The sequence below is a fragment of the Mauremys reevesii genome, linkage group 6 (genome assembly GCF_016161935.1).
Source record: "Mauremys reevesii isolate NIE-2019 linkage group 6, ASM1616193v1, whole genome shotgun sequence".
Lineage (NCBI taxonomy): Eukaryota > Metazoa > Chordata > Testudines > Geoemydidae > Mauremys > Mauremys reevesii.
The window spans coordinates 21,122,820-21,148,746 of NC_052628.1; the positions used below are offsets into that span (position 1 = coordinate 21,122,820).

The 25,927-nt window shown below is 42.8% G+C and overlaps 1 protein-coding gene across 2 annotated transcripts; it reads left to right on the plus strand.

Annotated features, from left to right (window-relative positions):
• The first annotated feature begins 1,722 nt into the window (after window positions 1–1,722).
• Window positions 1,723–21,407, plus strand: SEC11C (SEC11 homolog C, signal peptidase complex subunit). Of its 2 annotated transcripts, none has more exons than XM_039544956.1 (6): window positions 1,723–1,881; window positions 12,387–12,496; window positions 14,415–14,564; window positions 18,892–19,011; window positions 20,021–20,078; window positions 20,587–21,407. In XM_039544956.1, exons 2-6 carry the CDS (start codon window positions 12,414–12,416, stop codon window positions 20,638–20,640), a joined length of 465 nt encoding a protein of 154 aa, XP_039400890.1. In that variant the 5' UTR covers window positions 1,723–1,881; window positions 12,387–12,413; the 3' UTR covers window positions 20,641–21,407. The 2 variants fall into 2 exon arrangements, with proteins under 2 accessions (XP_039400890.1, XP_039400889.1); XM_039544955.1 differs by lacking the exon at window positions 1,723–1,881 and adding an exon at window positions 8,119–8,661.
• Window positions 21,408–25,927: the final 4,520 nt, after the last annotated feature.

Consider the following 25,927-nt stretch of genomic DNA (forward strand, 5'->3'; position numbering starts at 1 on the left):
CTGCAGTGATGCAAGTGTGTAGAGCCATTAGTCACCTCCTGATACAAAGGACTGTGACTCTGGGCAATGTGCAGCAAATAGCGTCTGGCTTTGTGGCAATGAGATTCCCTAACTGCGGCGTGATGATCGATGACATGCATAGCCCCCATTTTGGCCCCAGACCACCTTGCAATTGAGTACATTAACAGAAAGGACTACTTTTCTATGCCAATTGTGATCCTGGGAGACCCAGCCTACCCCTTGCTCCCATGGCTCATGAAGCCTTACATCAGAAACCTTAACTGCAGCAAGGAGCACTTCAACAACAGGCTCAGCAGGTGCTTGATTACAAAGCTCCATACCAATGGTCCACAGTGTGCAGCTGCTCCATGACTGTTGAATGTGCCTTTGGCAGATTAAAGGGTCGCTGGTGCTGCCTTTTTGCCATGTTAGACCTCAATGAGGAAAATATTCCCATGGTCATAGCAGCCTGCTGTGCTCTGCATAACATTTGTGAAACTAAGGGAGAGACATTTCTGCCGGGGTGGCGCATTAAGGTGGTTTGGCTGGCAGCTGCTTTTGAGCAGCCAGATAGTAGGGCTGTTAGGGAGGTTCAACAGGGAGCTATTCATATCAGGGAGGTTTTGAAGGAACATTTTGACAATGAGCCACAGTAATATGCCTTTCTGTAATACATTGAGCAGGCACTTCTGTCTTGCATCGTAGCATGACCTCTGTAATGATGGCTGTTTGTGTTAATTGCACTCTGCAAATGCACAGATTGCCACTGTGTATGAATTTCAGCAGCAACCACTGTATGTAGGAGACAAATGAAAATTCATTTTCTTTCTATACATACATTTTTTTATGTATACAGCTACACAAACATTTCTATTTCTTACCAGGGACATGACAATGAAGAGCACTTTTTGAAATGAGATCTTCCAACACGGTGTATGTTCAGTTGTCATTGTGAGACGTGTCCCTAGGGGTGGAGTGCATGGGGTAATGCGATGGCTCGGGAACACATGAGGAATGTGTGTGGGGAGTATGGGGAGGGCATGGAAGGCAGTTCTGTATGAGCTGCTGTATGGGAGGCGAACATGGATGTGTTCCACCTGCAGCACAATCAACATGTCTGTTTGGTCCTCGAGCAGCTGTATCTTCCGCTCCTGCCTGATTCTTCTCCTGGCTATGCATTCTCAGTTTTTCATTGACAGCTTCTCTCCATGCTCTCTGGTCGCTGTCAGCAGCATCAGATGGTTGCGGCACCTCCCTGAAGATGTCGTCTTCTTTACTCCTTCTGGTTCATCTCCTCAGACAGAGCTGCTCAGCCAGTGTGTAGGAGGAGACCCTCAAGGGCACATCTACAGAAGTTAAAGAAACAACAGACAGAGAAACTATTGTGAGTGCACTCACAGCTCTGATGCATACAAGTTACACATACCACTTTCTCACTTTCCCTTGGCAGGCACACAGCTCAGCTAAAGTCCTAACCATTGTGAGTTTGGCCCGAGGGGAAAGAGGGAAGATGGGAGAAAAGGTTGAGGCTGTTCAGAGGGGGATCACTACAAATGCCTAGGGACCTGTGACGAAGCATGCATGCCCCACACTGGGACTGTGGCGGTTAACCCTTCACTGTGGGATGAGGAAGCCATGCCCCCACAGCCCTACTGGGCATGCTCAAAGTGCAACACCAGTATAAGAGGGAGCAGCCTGTCTCACTCTGGATGGACTGCTGTAGGGGAAGGAGGTGTGCTGCTGGCCCCTGCTGAAGGGCTGTGGGCACTCCACAACGTGGAGGCCAGCCAGCTGACAGCAACCTTCAACCCCCAGGTGCTGGACGTGACTGAGGGAGAAGGAACCAAGGGAACTAGGAAGCCACAAGATGCAGAGGAGCAGGTAGGAAGAAACCCAGGGAGACTTTACAGGGAGTTGGTTGGACAACAGGAGGCTAGCTCAGCATGTTTTAGCCGGATCCCCGCTTAGCTGGTGGCAGGCAACCCTGCCACCAACAGGACCCTGGGTTGGGACCCAGTGGAGAGGGAGGGCCCGAGTCCCCCTATCCTGGCAGCCGCCCCCATGAGGTGGCAACTCAGCCTGACAGTGACTGACTCTGGCCACTATGCCACACAGCCGTGAGCCCAGCAGCAACCATGGACTCTGGCCACTAGGCAGCATAGCTATTATCAGTTTGCTAGCATCGAAAACAACTGTAGAAGGCTTACAGCTCATAAACCAATGGGCTCTACATAATCATTGTTGTAGAAGTCTAACAGCCATTCAGTTAGGCAATAATTGAGAACTGGTTCATTATAAGGAGACTAATTGGAAACAGAAGAACATATGAGAAATTATTCTTTCTTTTACGAGAAATTCTGTGGAATGAAAATCAAATGCAGTTACTCATACAGTAATGGATGAAATTCAGAAACCTGAATTACTCATGAACCTCTCATTAACAATTCATCACAATATTGTGAACAGAATATGCCACAGGAGTGTCTGGACATTGGACTTACCCCACATCTTTGCCTAATTTTTCCTTTTATTCTTCTTTTTTTTTCTATCTGTTTTGTTTGGTGCCCTCTCTAAACTTTGTAAAAAGACTCCATATATCTTGGAAGATGTATGAAAAACAAGCTGATGCTACAAACTATTTTGATAAAACATTCAACACAGACACTATATGTCAGCTTCTCTTCTATTGATTGTTTTCCCTGATCAAGTTGCCGCAAACACTATTTTTAATCTTTATTTTGTCACTTCTTCAAGTAGATGAATAACAGATTTCCTCTCAATGAAGGGAGGAAAAATCCTTTTGAAGCCTAAACAGTATGGTAAGAAAACCTGTTTCACAAGAATTGCAGACAGCCTTCACAAAGAAAGTGACTGATTTTGATTCTTTATTCTTTTACTGCTTCAAATGGTAAAGCCCTCATTAAGAGTAACATCTCCATTGTTGCCTACCCCTCTCCTTAACTCAGATCTTAAGTATGCTTCCTAAATCTGGTAATCTTGGAGTCTTGACTTTGTCCTCCCATATCTCCTTGTTTGCTCCCACGTCGCCTTTGCTTATTAACACCTGTAAAACATTGAGTGACTACTACATCTGTTTATCGGTGCAGCCTGCTCCAACCCTGTCCACCCAACATACACTGGTCTTGCTGTGTGCTCCTGGAAGACTAGGGAAGGAGCAGTCTTTGTGACCCTGGGTTTTTAGGTACTACAGATCTGTTTTACATCAAGCAGATACAGTAAATACCAGTGTGAAGTCTCTGGGTTTTGGTTAATACACTAATGGTACATCTACACTAGCAATTGTAAATGTGTCCATGTGTGGGCTTGTCCATTATCCATATGTAAACCCCTGAAGCATATGTCTCAAGGTGAGTAAAGGGCAAGCCCTGTACCGGTCGCTTTGTAGTTTAGATGGTGGGTAAGAGGCAGGTCCCAAGTCTCAAGTATTAATAGTCCTCTACCCCCATACCCACAATTTACTGAATCCTTTTCTCTTTGACCCTTACCCAATCTATAAAGGACTCTGTTCCCTTGTTTTCACCAGTGGAAGCATGCTGCATTGTCCACATCAGAACAGCTTTCCATTATACTCTTTACAGATCAATACTGGTGACAATGGTTACAGCTCTGACAGCAGCCACTTGGCCTGCTGAGCATACCTCAGTAATGATCAATGTCTGGGAGGAATATTCTATCCTCCTTGATTTTTTTTGGCCAGCCAGCAGAAACATTCACCCGTACTGGGATATTTCATAGAGGCTGCAGGAGGCAGGTGTTCTGGACCAGGACCAGATTAAGCACTTGAGGAAGGCCATTCAAGATGTTACCTCTGTTAACACCTCTGTAGTTATAGAACAAGAAGGGGCGGAGGGTTAGTGGGTTACAGATTATTATAATAAGCCATAAATTCAGTGTCTTTATTAAGACCATGACTTTTAGTGTCTAGCAAAGTTAAAAATTTAAGCTTCCAGGCTTGTCTTTTGAAAATGTTATGCAGGTTTCCTTTGAGGATGAGAACTGATAAGTCAGATATAGAGTGATCGCTCTGTGAAAAGTGCTCACCCACAGGTGATAGGGTGTTTTTGTCTTTTATCATTTCCTGTATGAATTCATTTGAGAGCGTAGTGATAGTCAGATTTCACCCACATAGTTATTATTAAGGCATGTACTGCAGTGGATGAGTTGCACCACATGTTGTGACAGACATGTGTCTGACCCATGTGTCACGGAGTTCCCGGGCGATGCTCTGGAACTGCTCCCCACCAAACCAGTCAGGACTTTGGGGAGCCTCCTCTCCCTTGGAGCAGACTGTCTCCAGTGCAAGAAGCTCACACAGCTTCACCTCCTGGGTCTCTCCTTGGAGCATTCAGCATACTCTGCCCCTCCGTGCGCTTCCCACAGCGAGTCCACCCAGGCGGGGTCCTGGGGAAGTCACAGGATCCTGCACCCCCACTTCGCAGTCAGACATGACTCTTCGCCAGCCAGTAAAACAGAGGTTTATTCGATTACAGGAACACGGTCTAAAACAGAGCTTGTAGGTACAGAGAACCAGACCCCTCAGCCGAATCCATTCTGGGGCCCAGCGAGGCAGACCCCCATGTCTGCCCTCACTCCTCGTCCCTAGCCAGCTCCCAAACTGCAAAACCCCCTCCAGCCCCTCCTTCTCTGCTGAGTTCCTTTCCTGGGCCAGGAGGTCACCTGACCTTTATTCTCCCACACCTTTAGCATCCCCTTGCAGGGGGGAAGGGCCTGGCCATTAGTTGCCAGGGAGACAGTGTGTCAGTGATCTATGCAGACTGGCCTTTATCCCACCGCCTAGAGACTTAAGAAATGCACAGGGGAAACTGAGGCACTCACACAGTATTCAGAGGAAACATTAAGAACAGTCCCACTTCATCATACCATGGGTCTTGAAAGATGTCTTGTAGGAGTGTTTATCATTGTAGCAGTGGAGATATGTCTGCAGGTTTTGCATCTGTTGTTCTAGAAGGGTCTGGTGCTGTTCTGAATTGGTGTCTCCTGGTCTGTGGGGAGCTTGCTCCTGATAATGAGCTTGGAGAGGTTGGGGGTTGTTTGAGGCCAGAAGAAGGGGTTTAGAAAAAAATTATTTCAGGATGGGGTCTCCATGGAATATGGGTTGTAGTTGTTTGATGATACCCAATATGGGTTCCAGTGTGGTGTGGTAGGTGACAACTAGAGGTGTGCAGTCAGAGAGGGTTTTATTTCTGTATTGAAGCAGGTTCTCTTTGGGTATTTGGATGTTCCATTCCATGATGCAATCTTCTTCTCTGGTGGCATGTCCTTGTTTGAAGGTAGTTTTAACTGGGTTAAACAGTATCCCAGACTATTTCCTTGGAGCATATTCTGAGGTATCTGAGTTCCTGGCTGTAGATAACAGATTTTGTGGCATGTTTGATGTGGTTACTGGATCTACAAAGGTAGAGGTGATGATCCATGGGTTTCTTGTACATAATTGTTTATAGGATTCCATTGCTGAAGCTAATCATGGTGTGCAGGAAGTTGAAATAATGTGAGTTTCAGAGAGAGTTTAATGGCTAGGTGGTGGCTGTTGAAGTTGTGGTGAAAATCTGAGGGACTTTAAGTCATCTGTCCAAAGGATGAAAATATCAATCAATATATCTCAGGTATATCATTGGTTTTGTAGTGCATTTGTCCAGAAATTGTTCTTCAAGGTGGCCCATGAAGAGGCTGGCATATTGGGGAGCCATCCTAGGATCCGTGGCTGTTCCCATGGCTTGGACAAAGTGTGTGTTATTGAAAATAAAATTGCTATGACTGAGGATGAAATGGATGAGTTTGGTGATGTGGTTAGGGTGGATATCTGAGGGTTGTCCATTGTCCTATAAATATTTGAGGCAGACCATCATTATGAAGGATGTTGGTGTATAAGGAAGTGACATCCATGGTGGGAGGGAGGTTGTTAATGTTGTGGAGTTTGTGGAGGAAGTTTGTTGTGTCCTGAAGGAAACTGGCCCTTTGTGTGGTGAGTGGTTTGAGGATGGTTTCTGAGTCCTGATATTCCTTCACTAAGAGTGCCATGGCCAGACAAGATGGGTATGCCTGGGCTCCTTTGTTTATCTTGGGAAGTATGTAGAAGGTCCCTGTGGTGAGTTCGTGGATGGATGAGTTTATAGAGTTTCTCTTGGAGTTCTTTGGGGAAGGATTATAAGAATATCCTTAAATTCCTGGATAAATTGCAGTGTGGGGTCTTTGAGTTCTTTATAGACTCTGAGTTGTCAGTTGGCCTTCATGCACTCATCATGGTTGAGACTAAGATGGAGCCCTGTTTGTCTGCTTGTTATTATATGGTGATTTCAGGGACTGTATAGCTGGCCTCTTTGCAGTTGAGAGAGAAATCATGGTGCATGTGATGTTTGTTAAGGATTTCACTATCAATTTTTTTCCTTACGTAATCAATGTAATGATAAAGAGTGTGATTTTATTCACTCTGTGGTATCAGATGAATCTTTTTTCTTGTGATTGTTGGCAGGGACATAGTAATTGTGAGTGGTATCATCATTGCTGTTAAAGATAATTCTTTCACAACAATACCACCACTCACATGGAAGCTAGACAATAAAAATCATGGTCTTAATAAAGACACTAGATTCATGGCTTATTGCAAGTATCTCTAATCCACTAACCCACCTTCTTGCCCTATACCATGTGGGGGTGGGAGGGGAGGAAAGAGATGTGCAAGGACTGCATGGTGCAAGCGCAGCCCAGTGGACACTGCTATTTAACAGATTCTGATCTCATACACATGAGCACCTGAAGTAGGAACCGTATGGACAAACTCTACATTTTGGGTGGTATTGTTTGTTCCATTGTCCTAGAAATTTGTGACTAAGTTGTGCGAGTGATATCACATAGAAATGGCTTATGTTTTCATTGGGATCCACTTTTCATTTTCAGTACTTTACAAAGAAAGGAGTGTTTACAGCTTTGGCTGAGAGGGTTGCAGGAAATGCATCATTCTGTCCCCTGGGCAAGACGGCCCTGTATATGCAGAGCTTGCACACAGGGCAGCAGTGTTTCTATTGTGGGTTTGCCGTGATCAGCACAATTAGCCACCAAGTTCATGAAGACCCCAATAGTCCCTCCCTTCCCTTCTCCACACAGCTCCAGCCCCGCACTCCTCCATCCCCCAGTCCCAACCACGGTTGCCAATTCTGAGGTACACAAAGGCCGGATCTCCGCCTTCTGAAGTACAGAAACCTGGGACATCCAGCTGCCCTCCACCCCCCACCGCATCCGCCGTTGGGTAGCGCCTGCTCCCCCCAACACCCAAGGCACTGCCTCCCCACCCCCTGCGTCGTCCTGCTCCGGGCACTGTCCTCGCCAAGCAGGACACGGTGCCTGGCGGCTCCCCCCGGTTCCCGCTGGCGGGGCTCTGTACCCGTGCGGCGGTGACTGGGCGCTATTAGGCCAAGCTCCCGCTGCTCCCAAGCCGCCTCGCCCCCCACTACAGCTCCCAGTGACCCCAGAGCCGGCCCCGGAACTCCCCGGCCACTGAGGGGTGGGGGCCTCCCCACCACTAACCCCCGCCCCGCTTCGCCCCACACCCCTCAGCGCCGCCCCCGCCTCCAGCCTTTCCCGCCACATCCGCGAGCCCCGCCAATGAGCTGTGTCCACGGGGCAGCCGCTCAGACGCGGAGCTGCCCAACACGCTGCCTGATCCAAGAGGCAGGGCCGGACCCCCTGAGCGGTCACGCTGTCGCTCCAGGCTCGCGGTGGGGTCCCCCTGAGACTTCGATTCTCGCTTTGCGCGCGCCTGACAAGAAACGGTTGGGCAGCTTTATAGAACCTTCATAGAGGGCCTGCCTCCGCGGGTAGCGTGCGACGGTGGCATTCTGGGAGTTGTAGTCCCGCCACTCTGCTGTTCCTTGCGCGGTACTGGAGGAGGAAAAGGAGCTGGACTACAATTCCCAGGGGTCTAAGCGAGCCAGAGATGACTGCCCCACCTGGACAGCCAGATCTAGCGGCGGGAGAGCTCCGCGGCCAGAGGGATGGGGGCTGCCTATAGCTGCCGCGGCCCGCGGTGTTTTGGGCCCTTTTTTCTGTGTGTGGCCCACAGGCGCCCCCTCCACAAACCCCGCCCAGCGTCATGACGTTTCACACACACCCCGCCCAGCGTCATGACGCCCGGCCCCCAAATTCCGTCCCTCGCTTTTTTTTGGGCGGTGTTGGCGGTTTTTCAAACCAATCAGGCTTTTTGAGGGGCGGGTCTCCTGGCAACCCTCGGCTGGGCCTGGGGGCTTCGGTACTACGGCAGCCGTCGTGCCTCTGCTTCTGGGGGGAACTTGGCGGGGCTTAACCCTGCCCCACTCACTGGGGCTTAGCCCTGCCTGCCTCACTCACTTCGCGCCTGGGGGCTTAGCCTTGCCCTGCCCTCTGCTCCTGGGGGCAGGGGGGACTTGAGTGGCTTAGCCTCTCCCCCCCCCGGTTCTTGGGGTGCAACCCGACGGGCTCAGCCCTGCCCCAGCCCCGCAGCTGCTAGGCAGGAACGACTGGTGCCCCCCTCGCTCTGGTTTCCTGCCGCCTCCCCCCATTCCCTCTTTCTTTCCCTTGTGATTGACACCGCAGAAGCAGCTGGCGATGGACGTATTCGGGGACTTGCGGCGAATGAACAAACGCCAGGTAAAGGGGGTGGGTGGGGTGCTACATGTGTCTGCAGAGGTGGTGTTTTCCGATGTGCTTGGGCCGCGTTGCATGCTCTTAGCTTCGTGGCAAGTTAAGGCTGCGGTTTGCATGCAAGTGTATGTGCTGTGCTGCTCTCGTTACTAGCACCTAACCCTGCTGTGTATGTAGCATCTGTTGTGCAGTTGCATGTGTGTAGTGATGTCTGCATGTTGGGCCGCTCAGTCTTGTGTTGCGCTGCATTCAGTCTAGAGGTCTAACGTTGTGAGTGTGCACTTCATGCTCCTGTTTTGTAGCTAGCGTACCACGGAGTGTCAGACCGAGTTGTTTTGTGGGTATCTCAGGCATGGTTATTTCATGTGTGGGATTCTCAGATTTTCACCCTAAAAATATAAACCCTGGAATATCTGTCCTAAGCAATAACCTTTGTTTGAGGACTGGGAGGGTTGCACCTCAAGTTTTTTGGCTACTGGTGGAAGGAAAGAATGCCCACACCTCCTCTTTTACAAAGTTACTCATCTCTGTCTCCTTCCCCTGCCACTCAGGAGCGAGCAAGTTTGAGACAAAGTTAATGGGCTCATCAGGGCCTTTGTGGATGGGGAGGGTAAAGTGGCAGATGTGGCAGTCTTGTTATTGATATGTGGTAGTCTTCCTGTCACATGTGCCCATGGCCAACTTGCTGTCAATATTACTGGTTCAATTATTTAGGTATTGAGAAGCTGTGGAGAGGGGTCCCAAAAATCAGGCCGAAGCCCTGTTTTCTTGTAAAACTGCCTGAGGCATTGGAACAGGCCCCAAAAACTAGGACATCCTTGGTTTTCAGATATACAGTCATCTTACCCATGTAGCATAACAAGATGCTCAAGTTCTCAACCAGCCAATCTACTTTGTGCTTGTTATGTGGCAGATTGGCAATGTGCCCTATCTTTTGCTGTTTCCTTCCTGCTTGTTCTACTTTGTAGAAGTCCATCATGCTGCTATTCTTGATACTCATATGGGATCCCTGCACATATTTACTGTGGTGAAACAGCTAATACACATGAACATCAGTGCTTTTTCTAGTATATACCTCAAAGTTCAGCTTTGTGTTTGTAGCTTCCTGTCAAAAATTTCAGGCTTTTTGACTCTGAATTCCATGCCTAGTCTTAGACCACTCCGTCTCTTGTAGTAAGCCAAAAGATATGGAGAGGTGCTCCTGGTCACTGCTGATCTCTAACTGGAGTATCCCTAAGTAAAAATTGAACTGTGAGGTATCCCCTCTCCAACCTCCACCCTCCCAAAAATAAAGTGTCCTACTAAGGCTACCAAATCAGGCTTTTTTGGGGAGATGACGACAAGATTAAACCTAAATGTCTGCAATATTTTGCAGATATGAGTTTCACATATGAGGATAACAGAGAATGATATACACAACTCCCAAATATTCTTGCTGATCAAAAGTTCCACTTGTTTACAGTACAGTGGCTCTGAATGCTGATAGGTTCACAATAAAGGGCCCAGTTTCTTGTGTATGTGTGCAAGAAGCTCTCATGAACAGTAATAGGAGTGATATAAGTGCAATCAAGGAGAGAATTAGCACTTTCTTAAGGAGCATATCTTTCTCTTTTCTGTTTCTCCACATTACAAAACCACCTCATGATTTGTCAGTGGAAGTGTTGACAAGAGAGGTCCAGGAATGGAGTAGTAAATAGAGGTGTTGTAAGCCACAACTGAAGTGCAGGCACAGATATGGGGGAAACTTAAGCCAGATCCCACATTGTGATCTGCAGAGGTGGGCAGCTCTCCTGGGGGAATTCTGTGCCTCTGTGCACTATCAGGATTCATGTCCTGCAGAATATTTTTTCTCCGCAGAAAATACATTCTGCCTGATAGCGCTGCAGTTACACCTTTTGCCCACCGGAGGTTGTTGGGGTATCCAGAACAAAGGGCAGCTGCTGCCAGGCAGGAGCAGCCAGCTGCGGAGAGAGGGATAGAGAGAAGAAGCTATGTTTCTCACAGAGCCCTGTCCCTGGGACCTGGTGAGGAGGCACAGGATATGGGTGGGGGGAATGGACAGCGTGGGCCACATGGGACTGCTGGGAGCTCACACAGACTGAATTCAGAAGAGTTAGTGGGGAGGAAAAACTGGGGTGGGGGTGAATGGGAGGGGGGGTGCAGGGCTACATAGGGTTTGGGGGTGTCTGAGTGAGGATACGGGGACACATAGGGGTGAGGGTACAGGGACACATGGGGACAGGCGCAGATGTGCCTGACTGAGTGAGAGAGGCTAGGGGTCAGCCAGGATCTTCATGGTGGAGGCTAATTTGTTCATGCTTACATCCTCAGGGCTACACTCCCCAACTCCCTAACAATTCTCTCCCTGGACCCCCCCCCCAAAAAAAAACAAAACAAAAACCTGTTCCATACATCTCCTACCCATACCCAACAGCCCTCCGGTTCACTCCCAGGCTTCTTCCCAGCAATTACTTCCAGTTTCTTCAGCTCTTCCGTTATCCCTGACTCCCACAAGTCTTTGCACTGCTTCTGAGGGGTGTGGAAAATGTTTTTGTACTGTAGTTTAAATGAATTACTCAGAATTATGTATTCATATGCCCAGTAAAGAATCTATTTGTCAAAAAACATTTCTTGAATCTTTTATGTTGTCTGTATTGTTACAGCCATATTTGTTGACAGGTATTTTGAAATAAATTACCAAAATAATTGAAACTGGCCTGATTACATTGTGTTATTTTGACAAAATATGCAGAATTTTAAAATATTGTGTGCAGAATTTCTAACTTTGACCTCACTGGGGCTCCACGTGGCTTCAGAATTCCACCTGTGCAGGTCACAGTGCAGAACTGAGGCTTTAATCACAAGGTCAGAGATTGTGTTGCAGTGCAGTATAATGTAGCACAACATTTGCAGCTGTAGACAAGGTAGGGGTTAAATGGTTTTAAGTCACCATCTTGCCCTCCTGATTCTTTGTTGTCCCTGGGGTTGTCTGAGTTACAGGAGCCTCCCCAGGCTGCTCTACAGACCACTTTGCTGCTCAAATTTCCACTGTGCTGCACTCTGACATGCCCTCATCCCTGCCCACCACATGTGCCTCTACTCCAGGTCTTGCAAGGGGTCCTCAGGAAGCTACATTGCTGTGGTCTATCACCTTGCCTGTGCCCAGGGAATCCTCCCCCAGTTGGTTATGGGGTTTTTAGAGCTCCTTTATACTGCTCTGGCCTTTTCATGTGGCATAAAGAGACTAGAGTAGGGGTGAGGATGTCATCCCGGGGTGCAATCCTGGCTCCATGGAAGTCAGCGATTGACTTCAATGGGGCCAAGATTTCACCCTAGTCTACTTTAGTATGCTTGTGTCAAGACCATTGTACCATTATCATGACTGTTAATGCACAACTTTTTTTTTTTTTTTTTTAAGAAAAGCATACCAGTTTTGTTTTCTGGTTTCAGAGGTGTTCCAAATACCGGAAATTACCATATGCATATGTTGTGTACCTAAAACATCCATGTTTCATACATCATAGTTTTGTTTTGCAAAATAAAATAGGTTGAGTTGGTTAAACTTTCATAGTGTCCAGGTGTGACTCTGGTGAAGGAAATCCACATTAAAATAGTGAGGTTAATGAAAACCTGTTTGTAGCAGGGATTTCTGCTTTTGTACCTCTAGTCTGTACTTGTTAACTGGACAATTTTATTTTTGGGGGGATCTTGGTTTGTTTGTGTCTTTGCAGCTATATTACCAAGTATTAAATTTTGCCATGATTGTGTCTTCTGCGCTTATGATATGGAAAGGTCTGATTGTCATCACGGGAAGTGAAAGCCCTATTGTTGTGGTACTCAGGTATGTCTGTTTAAATCACTACTTGTTTTGTTATAACAATAGAACCTAACTTTTTTCTGGTGCAAATATACCTCAAATTATTTGTTATCCAATAGTAAAATATTATCACATAGGTAAATAAGCACCCAGACCAACATTTTCAAACTGGGGTGCCTAAAGTTAGCGCTTCAATCCATATTTGGATATCTAAATAAAACATGGCCTGATTTTTAGAGCTGCCAGGTGCTTGCAGTCAGTGACAGCTCTGGATGCTTAGCACCTTTGAAAGTCCAGATGTGTTCGTTATATGCCTGAATATGGAAAAGGTGCCTAACTTTATTATTATGTTCCCAGAATGCCTAGGAAGCCTAGTCATGGAGCAGAACCCCAATGTAGAGACCAGGTGTGAAAATGTTAGTTCCAGTGGAGAATTGCCTTATGAAGCTAATTAAATTATGGCATATTTTGCCTGCAAAAAAGATCTTTCAAGATAATATATATTAGCTATAAATATTCAGAGTTGTCAACTGCCTCTCTACGTTTTTCACCATCAAAATGGCATCTTTCTCACTCAGATTTTTTATGATCACATTATATTGATATTAGAGTGGGCAGTAATTGTGGCAAAACTCCCTTTCTGGACAACTATTTATAAATGTCCGTGCTGCTTCTACCTCTCTCAGTAATGACTACATTTAATGTAATACTTTATTGTATAAGGGCCCCATCCTGCAAACCTATTAGGTTTGGTCAAATGTGTAAAGTTAAGCACACAAGGATTGGGCCATATGAAATTGCATCAGTAAGGATAATATGTAATAGTAGAATTAGGGAATATTTTAGGCTTTAGATACAGCCAAAGTTCTGTGTTAGCTGTTAGCAAATCCTTAAATAACACTTTTTTTTGTATATCTGTTTTAAGATCCATTTTAGAGTAAGCTATTTTGCAAAGGATGGTAAGTTTACTGGAGAAATTTTTCTCCATGATCAGATCCTGTACAACTTTATTGTACATAAATATCTTCTTACCTTTTGACCAACCAACATGGTGATCTTGTTTCCATGAGCAGTGGAGCAATACAGCTGTAAAGCACCATATTAATTTCTGAACCATGTAAATATATGTTGGAATCCTTCATTGCTTCTGGGGTGCCCACCCAAAACATTCGAGAGGTAACCCTGCTTTTGTAGCACTGCAGTCAAAACAAACTAATCTCAAATTTTAAAACAAAATGTTTTCATAACAAGCCAGTGTAAATTTTAGAGTTACACTGGCAAATGTATGTTTCTACCTTGTTCAAGAGATTGGAAATGGGATCTGTAGCCTTTATCTCCTGTAGCTTGCTGCCACTGAGTCAAAAACTGTCTGGCTTTGAAAAATGGCTGTAAACTTTTCTGATGTGTAATTATGCAATTGAAGATTATTAATCAGCTATTCTGCTTCCATAAGCATGAGATTTACCTGCAGGAATTATCCCTTTCTATGTACAGCTTTGCTTCGTAATATATTATGGTATTTTTTTTGGCCTGTCATTGAAACAAGGTATTGGCCACTGATTTGCTGGTGGCATGTTAATCAGATTTGATGGACCAAAAGTCTGATCCACTATGGTAAAACCTTTGTTCTTCATTATAGCAGACAGTACTAAATATTTTTCCATAGAACCTATTTAATGAAATCAATCTGTTAGCTTGTTCTTTGAAACTGGGGTTTCATTTTTCACAGGATCAGTCACTTGGATCTTTCAAAGGCAGGTCACATTTAAATAGGTTTTTATAGTTTTTAAAAGTAGTGGTGTTAATGAAAGGGCAAAACTCAAGTATCAGTTAAAATCACAGATTTGTGTATATGTATTAAATACTGTTTTTACTTTTCTTTTTAGTTCATCTTGCATACGTCATTATACCGCCAATATAACGTTTCTCTGTTTGTTTGTAGTGGCAGCATGGAACCAGCATTTCATAGAGGAGACCTGTTGTTCTTAACAAATTTCCAAGAAGACCCTATTAGAGCTGGTGAAATAGTTGTTTTTAAAGTTGAAGGCAGAGATATTCCAATAGTTCACAGAGTAATCAAAATCCATGAAAAGTAATTACACTTTTTTATTATTTTTAAGTATGCTTTTGCGTTGCTGTGTTTTCAGCTATGTTCTAATTTAATACTGTCTCCTGAAAATGGCAAATATGGTATACTGGAAGAGAAACCTTATTTCCAATATTTAAAGAAACATTTTTTGGCTCTAATCTTGCAATAGGCTCCTTTTAGGCAGACCCCTGTACCTGAGTGAAGCTCCACTGACTTCAGTGTAGGTACGTGTACACACCCAAAGATTATTCTGATAACAAAGGCCCTGATCCTTGAAGTTCTGGGTCTCTGTGTGGGGTTAGGGACCCACCTGCATAGTGATTGTTGCAGAATTGGGGCTTTTGTTACTAGGAGAGTGACTTTTCCCGCATGAGCCTTCAGAAGTCTAAATCTTTAAAAACGGTAGAGTGAAGGCAGCAGTATAAAGAATTCATTTACAATTCTGTCAAATCCATTCCCATCGATAAATGGAATTTGTCAGAATGCAGATTTGACCCAAAATAAATGAAGAAAGAATAAAACTTTCTTCCTATGTACAATAATAGACAATCCCCAAGATGATTCATTATTAAAAACAATAATAGAGCTACTGACAGATGGATGTGTTTTACCTTTAAATGTTATCTGACACATTTAAAGGGAATAACTGAAGAGTGATGTGTAAAAAAGCAGACACCCATATTCTTGTATATGATGGACAACTTCTTCCAAAAAGAATGTAAGTGGTTTATATTATAACTCCATAACAGCAGAAATCTTCCACTGATGCTGCAGGTGTTAATCCAGTTGTCCGTCTGTGAGTTGATACAAGGCGAACTAAAGATGTTGGTGGTTCTTCCTCCACGTCATATCTTTTTTTAATAGATATTCATGTATCCGAGTACCTTCTTTAATTTGAATAACTGCCTAAAATTCAGCGTGACCTTCTGGAAGGCACCGTGGTAGTGGGAAGAATAAGAAAAGGTTTTCCCTTAAGGCAAAACAAGCCACAGCACCATCACCTTTATCCTGCCCCCCTTCCAGATGTGGGTGATGCTAGCTGGAAAGGGGGTGGGGCAATGGAGGCGCTGATTCCACACATCCCTAAGCACAAGTAGGCTATGTCTACACTACAGACCTTACAGGGGCACAGCTGTAGCTGTCCTGTGCAGCTACTCTATGCTGGCAGGAGAGAGCTCTCTGGCTGGCATAATTAAACCACCCCTAACGAGCGGCCGTAGCTATGTGGGCAGGAGAGCATCTCCTGCCAACATAGCGTTTTCCACACTGGTGCTTTTGTCAGCGAAACTTCTCTGTCGAGGGTGTGGTTTTTTCCCATACTTCTGACTGACAAAAGTTTTACCAACAAAAGTGCTAGTGTAGACATAGCCTGAGATAGCAAGGTTTCTGTGGAAGTATGAAAGCTGTGCTGCATGCCTAGCTGCTGCAGGACAGCTGATGTTGCCTGTACCTGTAAGGGTCACTTTTCCCTAGGTCTAAGGAGCTGCAAACTGACTGCTTAATCCACTGCCTCAAAGTGGAGCAGGTCTTTAATACACAGCAGGGCTCAAGTGCCAACATGCCTTGTGCTTCTGACAAAAATCAAAAGGCTTTCTCCTTGTCTCAGATGTGGGAGGATTTGTGCCTGTACAACGGAGGTGACAGTTTGGTAGGATTGTGCTGTGAGGTTGGCAGCACATCTTCCCTGGAGGAGGTTTTAATGACTGGGAGGAAGCAATGCACAGGCAGAGATTGAGGCTTACCCCCTTTACGCTAAGCTATGATCTGTTTCTCAGTGCAGCCGGGTGGTTTTCAGCTCGTAGTTTGGTGCTGGGGCAGGTCAGATTTCAATTCTCCAGAGAAGAGGTTGAAAGAATTAGGCTTGTTAGTCTAGAAAAGAGAGAGCTGAAGGGGGCCTGATAAGTCTTCAAATATGTAAAAGGTTGTTATAAAGAGGATGGTAAATTGTTCTCCATGTCCACTGAAGATGGGACAAGAAGGAATCGGCTTAGTTTGCAGCAAGGGGAATTTAGGTTAGATATTAGGAAAAGCTTTTTATAAGCTTTTGTATAGGTTAAGCTCTGGCATAGGTTACCTGCCGAGGTTCTGAAATACCCATCACTGGAAATTTTAAGAACAGGTTGGACAAACACCTGTTAGGGATGTTCTAGGTTTAATTGGTCCTCCCTCGTTGCAGGGGGCTGGACTAGATGACCTCTTATGATCTTTTCCAGTCCTACATTTCTATGATAGACAGTTTTCTGGAAAACCACAGAGTTCACCAGATAAAGCAGTATATTTTCTTTTATTTTCAATCTTAATATCTCTATAAATCCATGTAGAAGTAGGTTGAACAATTACATGCCATTGTGAATGTTGTAAAGTTAATCACTTTACATTTGTTTTAATCCTGATCCAAAGTGCTTTATATACACTTCAGCTATACATGATATCACTTCACCCACTGCTGAAATGAAGCCATCTCTAGGGTGAAACATGGCAACTGTTTAACAGCAGAGAGCAAATATGCAACATTCAGGACAAAGCGAAAAATATCTTTTCCATTTGAAACTGCAGGTAACATTTAGATAGGCAGAATATAGTGATCCACCATAGAGTTTGGCCATGTCACTGGGCTTAAGACTCCTCCTCTTACAAAAAGAATCAAGGGCTTTTTGCCAGCAAGTGGTCAGGGCTTCAGTTTTGTGTCTTGTCTGAAAGTTGGTATCCGTAGCAGTATGGTCCTCCATAATACTGTGCTTGGCATTGATTCAGTTCTATCTGGGAGGGAGGAGTGCCACCTACTGAATCACCAATATAACTTCCGTAGCACCTGGGTGTTCCTTAAAGGTCTTGCATCTGAGTAGTTTTCAGAGTAGCAGCCGTGTTAGTCTGTATCCGCAAAAAGAACAGGAGTACTTGTGGCACCTTAGAGACTAACAAATTTATTACAGCATAAGCTTTCGTGGCCTACAGCTCACTTCTTCAGATGCATTCTCCATTCTATGCATCTGAGTAGCGTCTCCATGAAATAGAGTAAAAGCCCCTTGTAGCTCGATAGTGCTTCATGTGCTTTTTTAAACAAAACATAATTGCAATATATCAGTCTCCTATAATTTGCAAAATGATACAGATCTAACATAACTGTGATTCAACCTGGATGGAAAGAATTGTGGCACTTAGCAGTTAACTTTTATGTGTCTCTCTGTTTCCAGTGCAGTCTTGCTATTTTATTAACCGTGTTTTGATTTTTATGTAGCTGTACCGTTTCTCCAGATTTAAAAGCACATCAATATTTCTTTTAATCAAAAAAGAATATGATAGAGCAATTTTATCTTTGAAATAGCATATAATATCTGTGTTAATCATGGTGGTGAGTTGAACAAGAGCATGGAAGTTAAAGATGGAAATTACCTAGTGCGTTAGTCTATCAAGCCTATGCTACTACCAAGAGGCAGGATACAAGTTCTGACCCTCCCTTCAAAGGAACACACGATTAAACTTTTGTTAACTTCATTGGGAGTAAGATCAATCCTCTAATCCCCTGATAGACAATATATCTGATACTTCACTGGATGTTGTTGCATTCTTCATCCTTCTCACAGACACACACACACATACCATAGACCTTTTCAAAATCAATAGCTCATTTTTCTTGATAGGGCCACTTTCAGTATTTTAGAACTGTATACTTTACTGTAAATATGTAGGGCTTTACATGCATATAACTGCTGTTGATGCTAATAGAAGTTACATAGAGTCATAGACGACTAGGGGTGGAAGAGACCTCAGGAGGTCATTTAGTCCATCCTCCTGCTCAAAGCAGGACCAACCCTAGCTAAATCATCCCAGCCAGGGCTTTGTCAGTTCGGGCCTTAAAAGCCTCTCAGGATGGAGATTCCACCATCTCCCTAGGTAACCTATTCCAGGGCTTCACCACCCTCCTAGTGAAATAGTTTTTCCTAATATCCAACCTAGACCTCCCCCACTGCAACTTGAGACCATCGCTTCTTGTTCTGTCATCTGCCACCACTGAGAACAGCCTATCTCCATTCTCTTTGGAACCCCCCTTCAGGTAGTTGAAGGCTGCTATCAAATAGCTACTTGTATCTGGTGGAAAACATCTCTCTAATGTTGAATGGTTGATGTAAAAACTTTGTTATATTTACTAAATCTGTCAGTGAAAACCATAAATGCCTTGATGATATATATTAAACAAGTAGGACTGGGTGTACAGATTGGTATCTAATCTTATAGTATTTTACTTTTCATCTTCAATGTGCTTTGCAAATATTAATTAATGAGGTTGTAAATGAAGTGGAAATTAATTTGTCACCCTGTTGCCTTCCAGAGAAAATGGAAACATCAAATTTCTGACTAAGGGTGATAATAATGAAGTTGATGATAGAGGCTTGTACAAAGAAGGTCAGAACTGGCTAGAAAAGAAGGATGTTGTTGGAAGAGCGAGAGGGTAAGCAGTACTTTTCTGTTTTTCCTGCCTCAGTAATGCAGAAAGTACATGCTAGAAAGTATTTTGAGTTCTAGGTTGGGATCAATGTTGGTAGAAGCACAGGAATTAATACTGTATCAAATCCTCTGATCATAAAGAGACAAACCCATCTCGAGAATTAGTTATCTTTCAGGTGAATCACATTAGCTCTTTGTCAGAATACTAACTGCCTGAGAACTTCTCTAAAGACCCTCAAAATATTCAGTCAAAAATATGGATTGTTAAGGTCTGTGGTTATTTCACTATTCTTATTTGGAACCTTCCTTAAAGCTACATAAGGACTTCACCTAAAGTCCACTGAAGTCAATGGGAGATCTTCCATTTGAGTTCAGTGGACTTCGGATCAGTCACTTAGTGTCTGCCACACCAAGAGTCCTGGCTGTGTTTTGGGCCATCAAGAAAACTCTTGGTGGAAGTAGTTTTCTCATGTCAAGTGTCACCCGCTCTCTTGAATAAGGCAGATCAATTCAGAACAGCCAAAAATTGGCTTGCCATTGCCACAGAGTTGTTTTTCCTGGTGTTTATAGATAATACCTCTTTTGAGGAAATCCTTTGGTATTGCTGGAGCTTTTCAGTCATTATCTCAGCATTCAAAATCAACTGTTCTTAAGCCCTAATATGAAAAGAGAACTACTAGAACTTAAGTTACATCACTCACCAGTGGTAGGCTATGTTGCTTTTGCAGCTGTATAAGAAGGTGGGCGTGTAAACCTTGTCAATCTTACCAAGTTTTAGTAATGTGCGGAAGGATGAAGCCTTTATTAGAGAGAGAGAGAGGTCTACGTTACACTTTCTTAGGTTGTATTTCAAATACGTGCTCTTTGGAGTAATACTAATTTAAAGCTCTTGCTGTACGGAGCATACATTTCAATTAAATGTCTAGCTCTAACGTATATTTTGGAAAATATTTAGGTATCTCTAACTCTGTGAAATTATTTCACACTTGTCTGCTTTAACTTTTGTCCATTAGCTTTTTGCCTTATGTTGGGATGGTTACCATAATAATGAACGACTACCCAAAATTTAAGGTAAGTCAACATTATTTTGAACATTAACTTGTTAGGACTTGTAATTTGGTATTTACATGATAAAGGAGCAATTTCTACACCTAAGTGAAATACATCGTTAACTGGTAATAGATTTGTATATATGAATTTGGTTACCACAGGGAAAATTAGACATATGGCATATTTTCATGTAGACTTTTTGTTTTCAGTCAATTAAGTAACATTTAATCAATTAGCCTGTCGGCTCACATTTATGTGTAATTAAGCATGCAATTACAATGCATAGTTAATGTTAAGATCTAAGATTTGAATTTATAATTTTGATAATTATAAAAATAAGAATAAACTATTCATCAGCTGAAGCTCTTTTTCATGTGCCAATAGCATCCCAAATATGTCTAATTCTTACAGTTGTAAGCCAATCCGAGAGTTGTTAATGCTGAACAGAGACTTACTCTGAAATAGCATCTAATGGTATCAAATCTTTTAGAAGGCAGAACTGTAATAATTCTTTGTGTTTTCTTCACAGTATGCTCTTTTGGCAGTAATGGGAGCATATGTATTACTGAAACGTGAATCCTAAAACAAGAAGAAAAAGGCCTTGCCCAAGATTGAAGTTAAAACTATTGAAAAAACTAATATATTTCAAATGTTCCAATTTCTTTATCAGGTTACGCAAAAACATGCAAACTTATTTGTTTCGTCCAAATAAATTGAGTAATGAGTAAACTTGTTGGCTGTTTGTTTATATAATGTACTTATTTTATATGATCTTAGGCAGTTATTTATAAACTGAGGAGACTGGCTAACTTAACTGTAAACTGGCCGATTAAGGAATTCAGTGGTGGTAAAAATTCTTTTGTCCGAATTTATCTAAATTATAGGCTTTATTTACAGAACTTAACTTAAAAACAATGGTTAAATGTCTAACCTAGCAACTTAATATAGTTGTGTCCTGAGCAGTATTGAAAAGGGAAAAGATTTTACTTTGTGACCTCTTTGCTAGCAATTCTTAACATTCCTGGTTTATGGGAGGAAAAGTGTAATTGTCTAAAGGACTGAAAGCCAGGAGCTTATGAGTCTATTCCTGGCTCTAAAATAGACTCTCATTGTGGCCTTGAACAAGACACTTATGGTCTGATTTTCAGAGGTACTGAACATCCATCTATCTGAAAATCAGGCCATTAATCTCTGTCTGCTTCAATGTTCCTATTTGTAAAATGGAGCTAATACTTTCGAGCCTCACAAGGGCCTTTTGAGGATTTATTAATATTTGTAAATTGCTAAATGAAAAGCACTGTAGGTACTTGGGTGATACTACTAATAAATACAGTACCAAGAGAGAGATTACATATTCTTGCCCTAGTGTATTGTTCTCTTCTTATCATGTTATATCATAAGAATATTACAAAAAGATCCATGTGCCACTCTAACAGCCTGTCTTGTAATGTGAAACTTCTGGGTTTTTCTTTCCTTGCTTGATAATGTTGATGTTGTATCTTCAATAAACCAGCGATGATTAAACTGCAGAAAGAATGCCAGGGAAATAAAAAACAGCATGAGGTGGTCACCCTGCCCCCACCAGGAGTTTTACTTCTGCTTTAATCCCTTGCCTCTACAAAAGTACGCTATTTCTACAATAATGGCCCTCCTTCTGTTAAAATCAGCAGTTCTGAAAAGCACCCTACGACTGAATACTTTTAAGTAGCATTATTTCTTTTGTGCCCCTTAAACCATTGAGCTGTTTTCCCAACAAATTGAATGAAAAAAACTATAGCTTTCCTATTGTGACCATGGTGTAGAAATAAAATTGCATATAATAAATGGCACATCAGAATAATTTGGATATTTTTAATGCAATCTTCCTAAAGGAGTGCCTTCAAAGTTAGGAGAACTCGGTGTTTGAGGGTGGCAAATAGTGCGGTTATTCAGGCATTTCATTTTTCAGTTTATTGCTGACACTTGGGATTTATTTGCCCCTCCATACATTTATGTAATTGCCTTCAGTGCTAGTTTCTGGTTTTCTGAGTTTTGAATATAGGGGAGTTTTGTCGTTATGGGTTTTTTGTTTGTGTTAACAGGGAATGGCAAATGGGCCCATGTAGGGGCATTACAAGATGGATGAACTGGATTGGAATGGGAGCTGGGATATAATGGGTTTGAAGATATCCATTAGCTGACATCCCATAAGGGAATTTTTTTTAATTCTTGGGTTTGGTAGCAGGTGCCTCATTTTAAGCTTTTTAAACAAATCCTTTATTGAGAAGTACTGAAATGACTTAGATGGAATGGGAGAGTCAAGGTGGGTGAGGCAATATTTTTTTTTTTTTAATTGGACCAACTAAAGCTGCTGAAAGAGACCAGCTTTGAGCTACACAGAGCTCTTCAAATCATCTTCAACTGGAATAGAACATTCTGTGATATTTCGGGGAGTGTCACCATCTGGTGTCACCATCTAATATGTGCGTATCACTAATATTTTGCTGGTTGATGCTGCATGTCCAATTTTCCACACTGCTTACATCTGAGTATTTGGTGATCCATTAACTGCACCCAGTTTCCACTGGGTCTACTATATATGCTAACCCAAGCATATGGCTGTTGGTCTACTATATATGCTAACCCAAGCATATGGCTGTTAACCGTACTGCTATGGCAGGGGTAAAATGTATCATTCTGCTTGTATATAGACCACCAAGTTTCAGGGATGATTTAACAGGTAAGTTTTCTGAACTGCTGTGAGCACTTCTATTGGAATCCACACAAATTGTTGAAAAATTCCCCAGGGCTATATGCATGTGGATGTGAGCTTCAATGAGCCCACGTGTGTCTCACTGGAAGTGATGGACTCTGAAGGTCAAGGAGGATCCCCCATAAAACTGGACATTTGCTTGACCTTGCCTTTGTATCTGGTTTGGATATTTTGGATTCTTGGGTCACCCTTTCGGATAGGCCCATCATCTCATCACTGTATTTCAATGCAGGGGATATCCCGCTGCTATATCAGCACCAGAGTTAATCTATTTCAATATAGACTCCAACATTAATAAATCCTATTGCACCTTGTTTCTTTTACTGATGTTGAGGGCTGATCTACTCTACCGCAGTAAGTTGACCTAAGTTACGCTACTTCAGTTACGTAAATAACATATATAGCTCAGGTCAACTTACCAGCACTATACTGTGCTGTGTTGACAGGAGATGCTCTCCTTCCAACTTACTTTACTCTTCTCAGGAAGTTGGAGTGCTAGGCTAGACCAGACTCTGCCATCAACTTAGTGGGTATTCACTATACCCACTAAATTGACATTGCTGCATCAATCGCAGCAATACCGATCTACCAGTAAGCGTAGACGTGGCCTTAGGCGAGGTTGGCCCCTTTAGGCGGTGTACAGGCCTGTTTAACCCAGACTGCCTCATGCTATTAGGTAGGTTTATAAAAACCACACTGGCAAATCTATGTTCTCTATGGGTGATCTACACTGGCATGTGGCCAGTGTGCTCAGACCTATTGTATAGATTATTAATGAGCTGTCTGCCCTGGTTGCTTTAGACTGTTTCTAACGTGGATGCCCATAGTCATCTGGTTTACTTCAGGCCAGCCACCTGCATTTCTCATCCTTACCCATCTTGGCTGCTTAAAGCAAGTGGTATGGCATAAGCGCCACTATTGATAAGCATTTAAAAATGCCTCATATAGTGAGGATAGGATGCTTCCTATCCTTCTTCATAGAGAAGTGCCCTCCTTTATGCCCTTAGCAACTACTTCCAGTTGATTGAGAAAGCTGCAGCTATTCCATTGTTACCTAGCACTGCTATTTGTTTTTTTCCACTATTGTTGAGGCATCTTTCCAATATGCCTATACAGCACATGAAACAACAGGACTGGGACCTGTAAGCCCTACCCCAATACAAATAATTGATCTTCAGGTCTACCTGGACACTGACACCTTGGGTAGATTTTAGTTTGGGTTCCAGGTTGTAAGTTGGAGTGAACTTTAACACAGTAATGTATGAATGTTATGAAGCTACTGGATTTCTATATTAAGGAGGGAGGCAGAACTAAGGTGGGTTAATAATAGAGTGGTTAGAATTTTTTAATGAAAAATGGCTTTTCAAAAGATACAAAAATATTCATTTTGTTTCCTTCAATCTATCCAATTCTAATAAAAAATATTTCAGTTTTGAATAGAAATTCTTTTCTCATTACCTCCCCATCCCCCCAATGAAAAACTTGGTAGGGATAACCCAAAAAATCAAAACAATTTCATTTTGATTTGTTTCCTCAAAAATATCAGTGAAACCATTTTGTTCAGTTTTTCACGGGAAATACAGTACTGTCTTTTTTTATATTAGTTGTAAAACTGGTAACTGGTGGCCTTCTGTGGAGAACAAAAAGCAAGGAAAATATTTGCACACAAACTGCAACCACATCTATCGGTTATAATTTTGTCAAACTCAATATAATGTTTATCTTAAAGACCCTATTCTACACCTTCATTACGATCAATTTAGTACTATGTGTTTACGTTTTATATTATCTCTCGATATGTGCTCCAGTTTTATTCACAAAATCACACTTGTTAATACTGAGTGATGTATCAGGGCAAGTAAAATAGGTCAAAATCTCATAAATGAGGCATTACCAGATTTGATCACATTTATACACAGACCTCAAAATGTGACATTTTGAAAGATTTAGGCCTGATGATGCAGCCCTTACATAAATTTTCTATAGAAGTGTGTCTTGTTTGAATAAGGACTGCACCCTAAAGTCCTACATTTTCAGGCATCCCTTAAAAGTGAAGTGCAAGGGTAACAATGAGCTTGTCCCCTTTTGATTGTTGTTGCTGTTTCATTCTGATGTATAAAGAAGTATGAAAGGTTTTTTTTGGTTTGTTTGTTTGTGTTTTTTTTGTTTGTTTTTCTCCACACATTAGAAATTCAGGTCTTGTGTGCACTTGTTTTTCTACCAGGGAACGGCATAGAAGATTTCAATTCTTTCTTAGATTTTCTGCATCCCCAGAATGTTGACTTGGTAACAGAGGTAAATTAAACATGTTAGCCGGTTTTCATGGCAAAATAATCTTGAAACTCACATTGAGAACGTTTTCTTGTCTAATATCATTTAACGCTTGCAGTAGAGAGGGTACTCTTTGCTATTGAGAATACTTGGTGGCTGCATGTTAGAGGTTTTTCCCTGCTAGCAGTAAGTCCTATTTATCACATTTACTTTGAAAATATTCAATTTTGTGTTTTGTTAGATATTAGTAGATGTTATAGCAATTACTTATGAGCCCTAGTCTGAAAATTGTTGCTTTTGGGAAGATTTTGTCCCTTGTATTACAGATTTAAAGAAGAGGGGGAAATATAGCAGCAAAGTCAAGTAGTGGGATGGAAAATCCTTTCCTGGACTGAGAGCTGTCAGAGCAGGGTTCTAATACAGCCTGATAGTGCCATAAACTGTATTTAGACACTGAAGCCAGCTCTACACTATACTCTTCCTTCAGCATAACAGCATCACCCATGGGTGTGAAAAATGAACACCCCAAGCAACATCATTATTATACCAACCTTAGTCCTCTGTGTAGACAGCACTATGTCAGCAGGAGAACTTCTCCTGCTTGACGTAGCTACCACCTCTCATGGAATTATTAAGTTGACAGAAGAGCTCTCTCCCATTTGCTTTGAGCGTCTTCACCAGAAGCACTACTGCTGCACCAATGCAATTTGCAGTGTAGACTTGCCCTTAGTTTCTGCCATGCTCTGAAGATTTAAGATGGAGGACACTCTCTTGGCCCCACCCACCACTTTTCAGTCTGTTTCCTGTGTAATAAGTAATTGTTATAGGTGTAAGCTGCATTCTACAC

Coding starts and splice junctions, on each gene's coding strand:
- SEC11C (XM_039544955.1), top strand. CDS start 8,620: ATGGACGTATTCGGGGACTTGCGGCGAATGAACAAACGCCAG. Junction 8,662..12,386: donor GGCGAATGAACAAACGCCAG/GTAAAGGGGGTG, acceptor GTGTCTTTGCAG/CTATATTACCAAGTATTAAA. Junction 14,565..18,891: donor GTAATCAAAATCCATGAAAA/GTAATTACACTT, acceptor GTTGCCTTCCAG/AGAAAATGGAAACATCAAAT.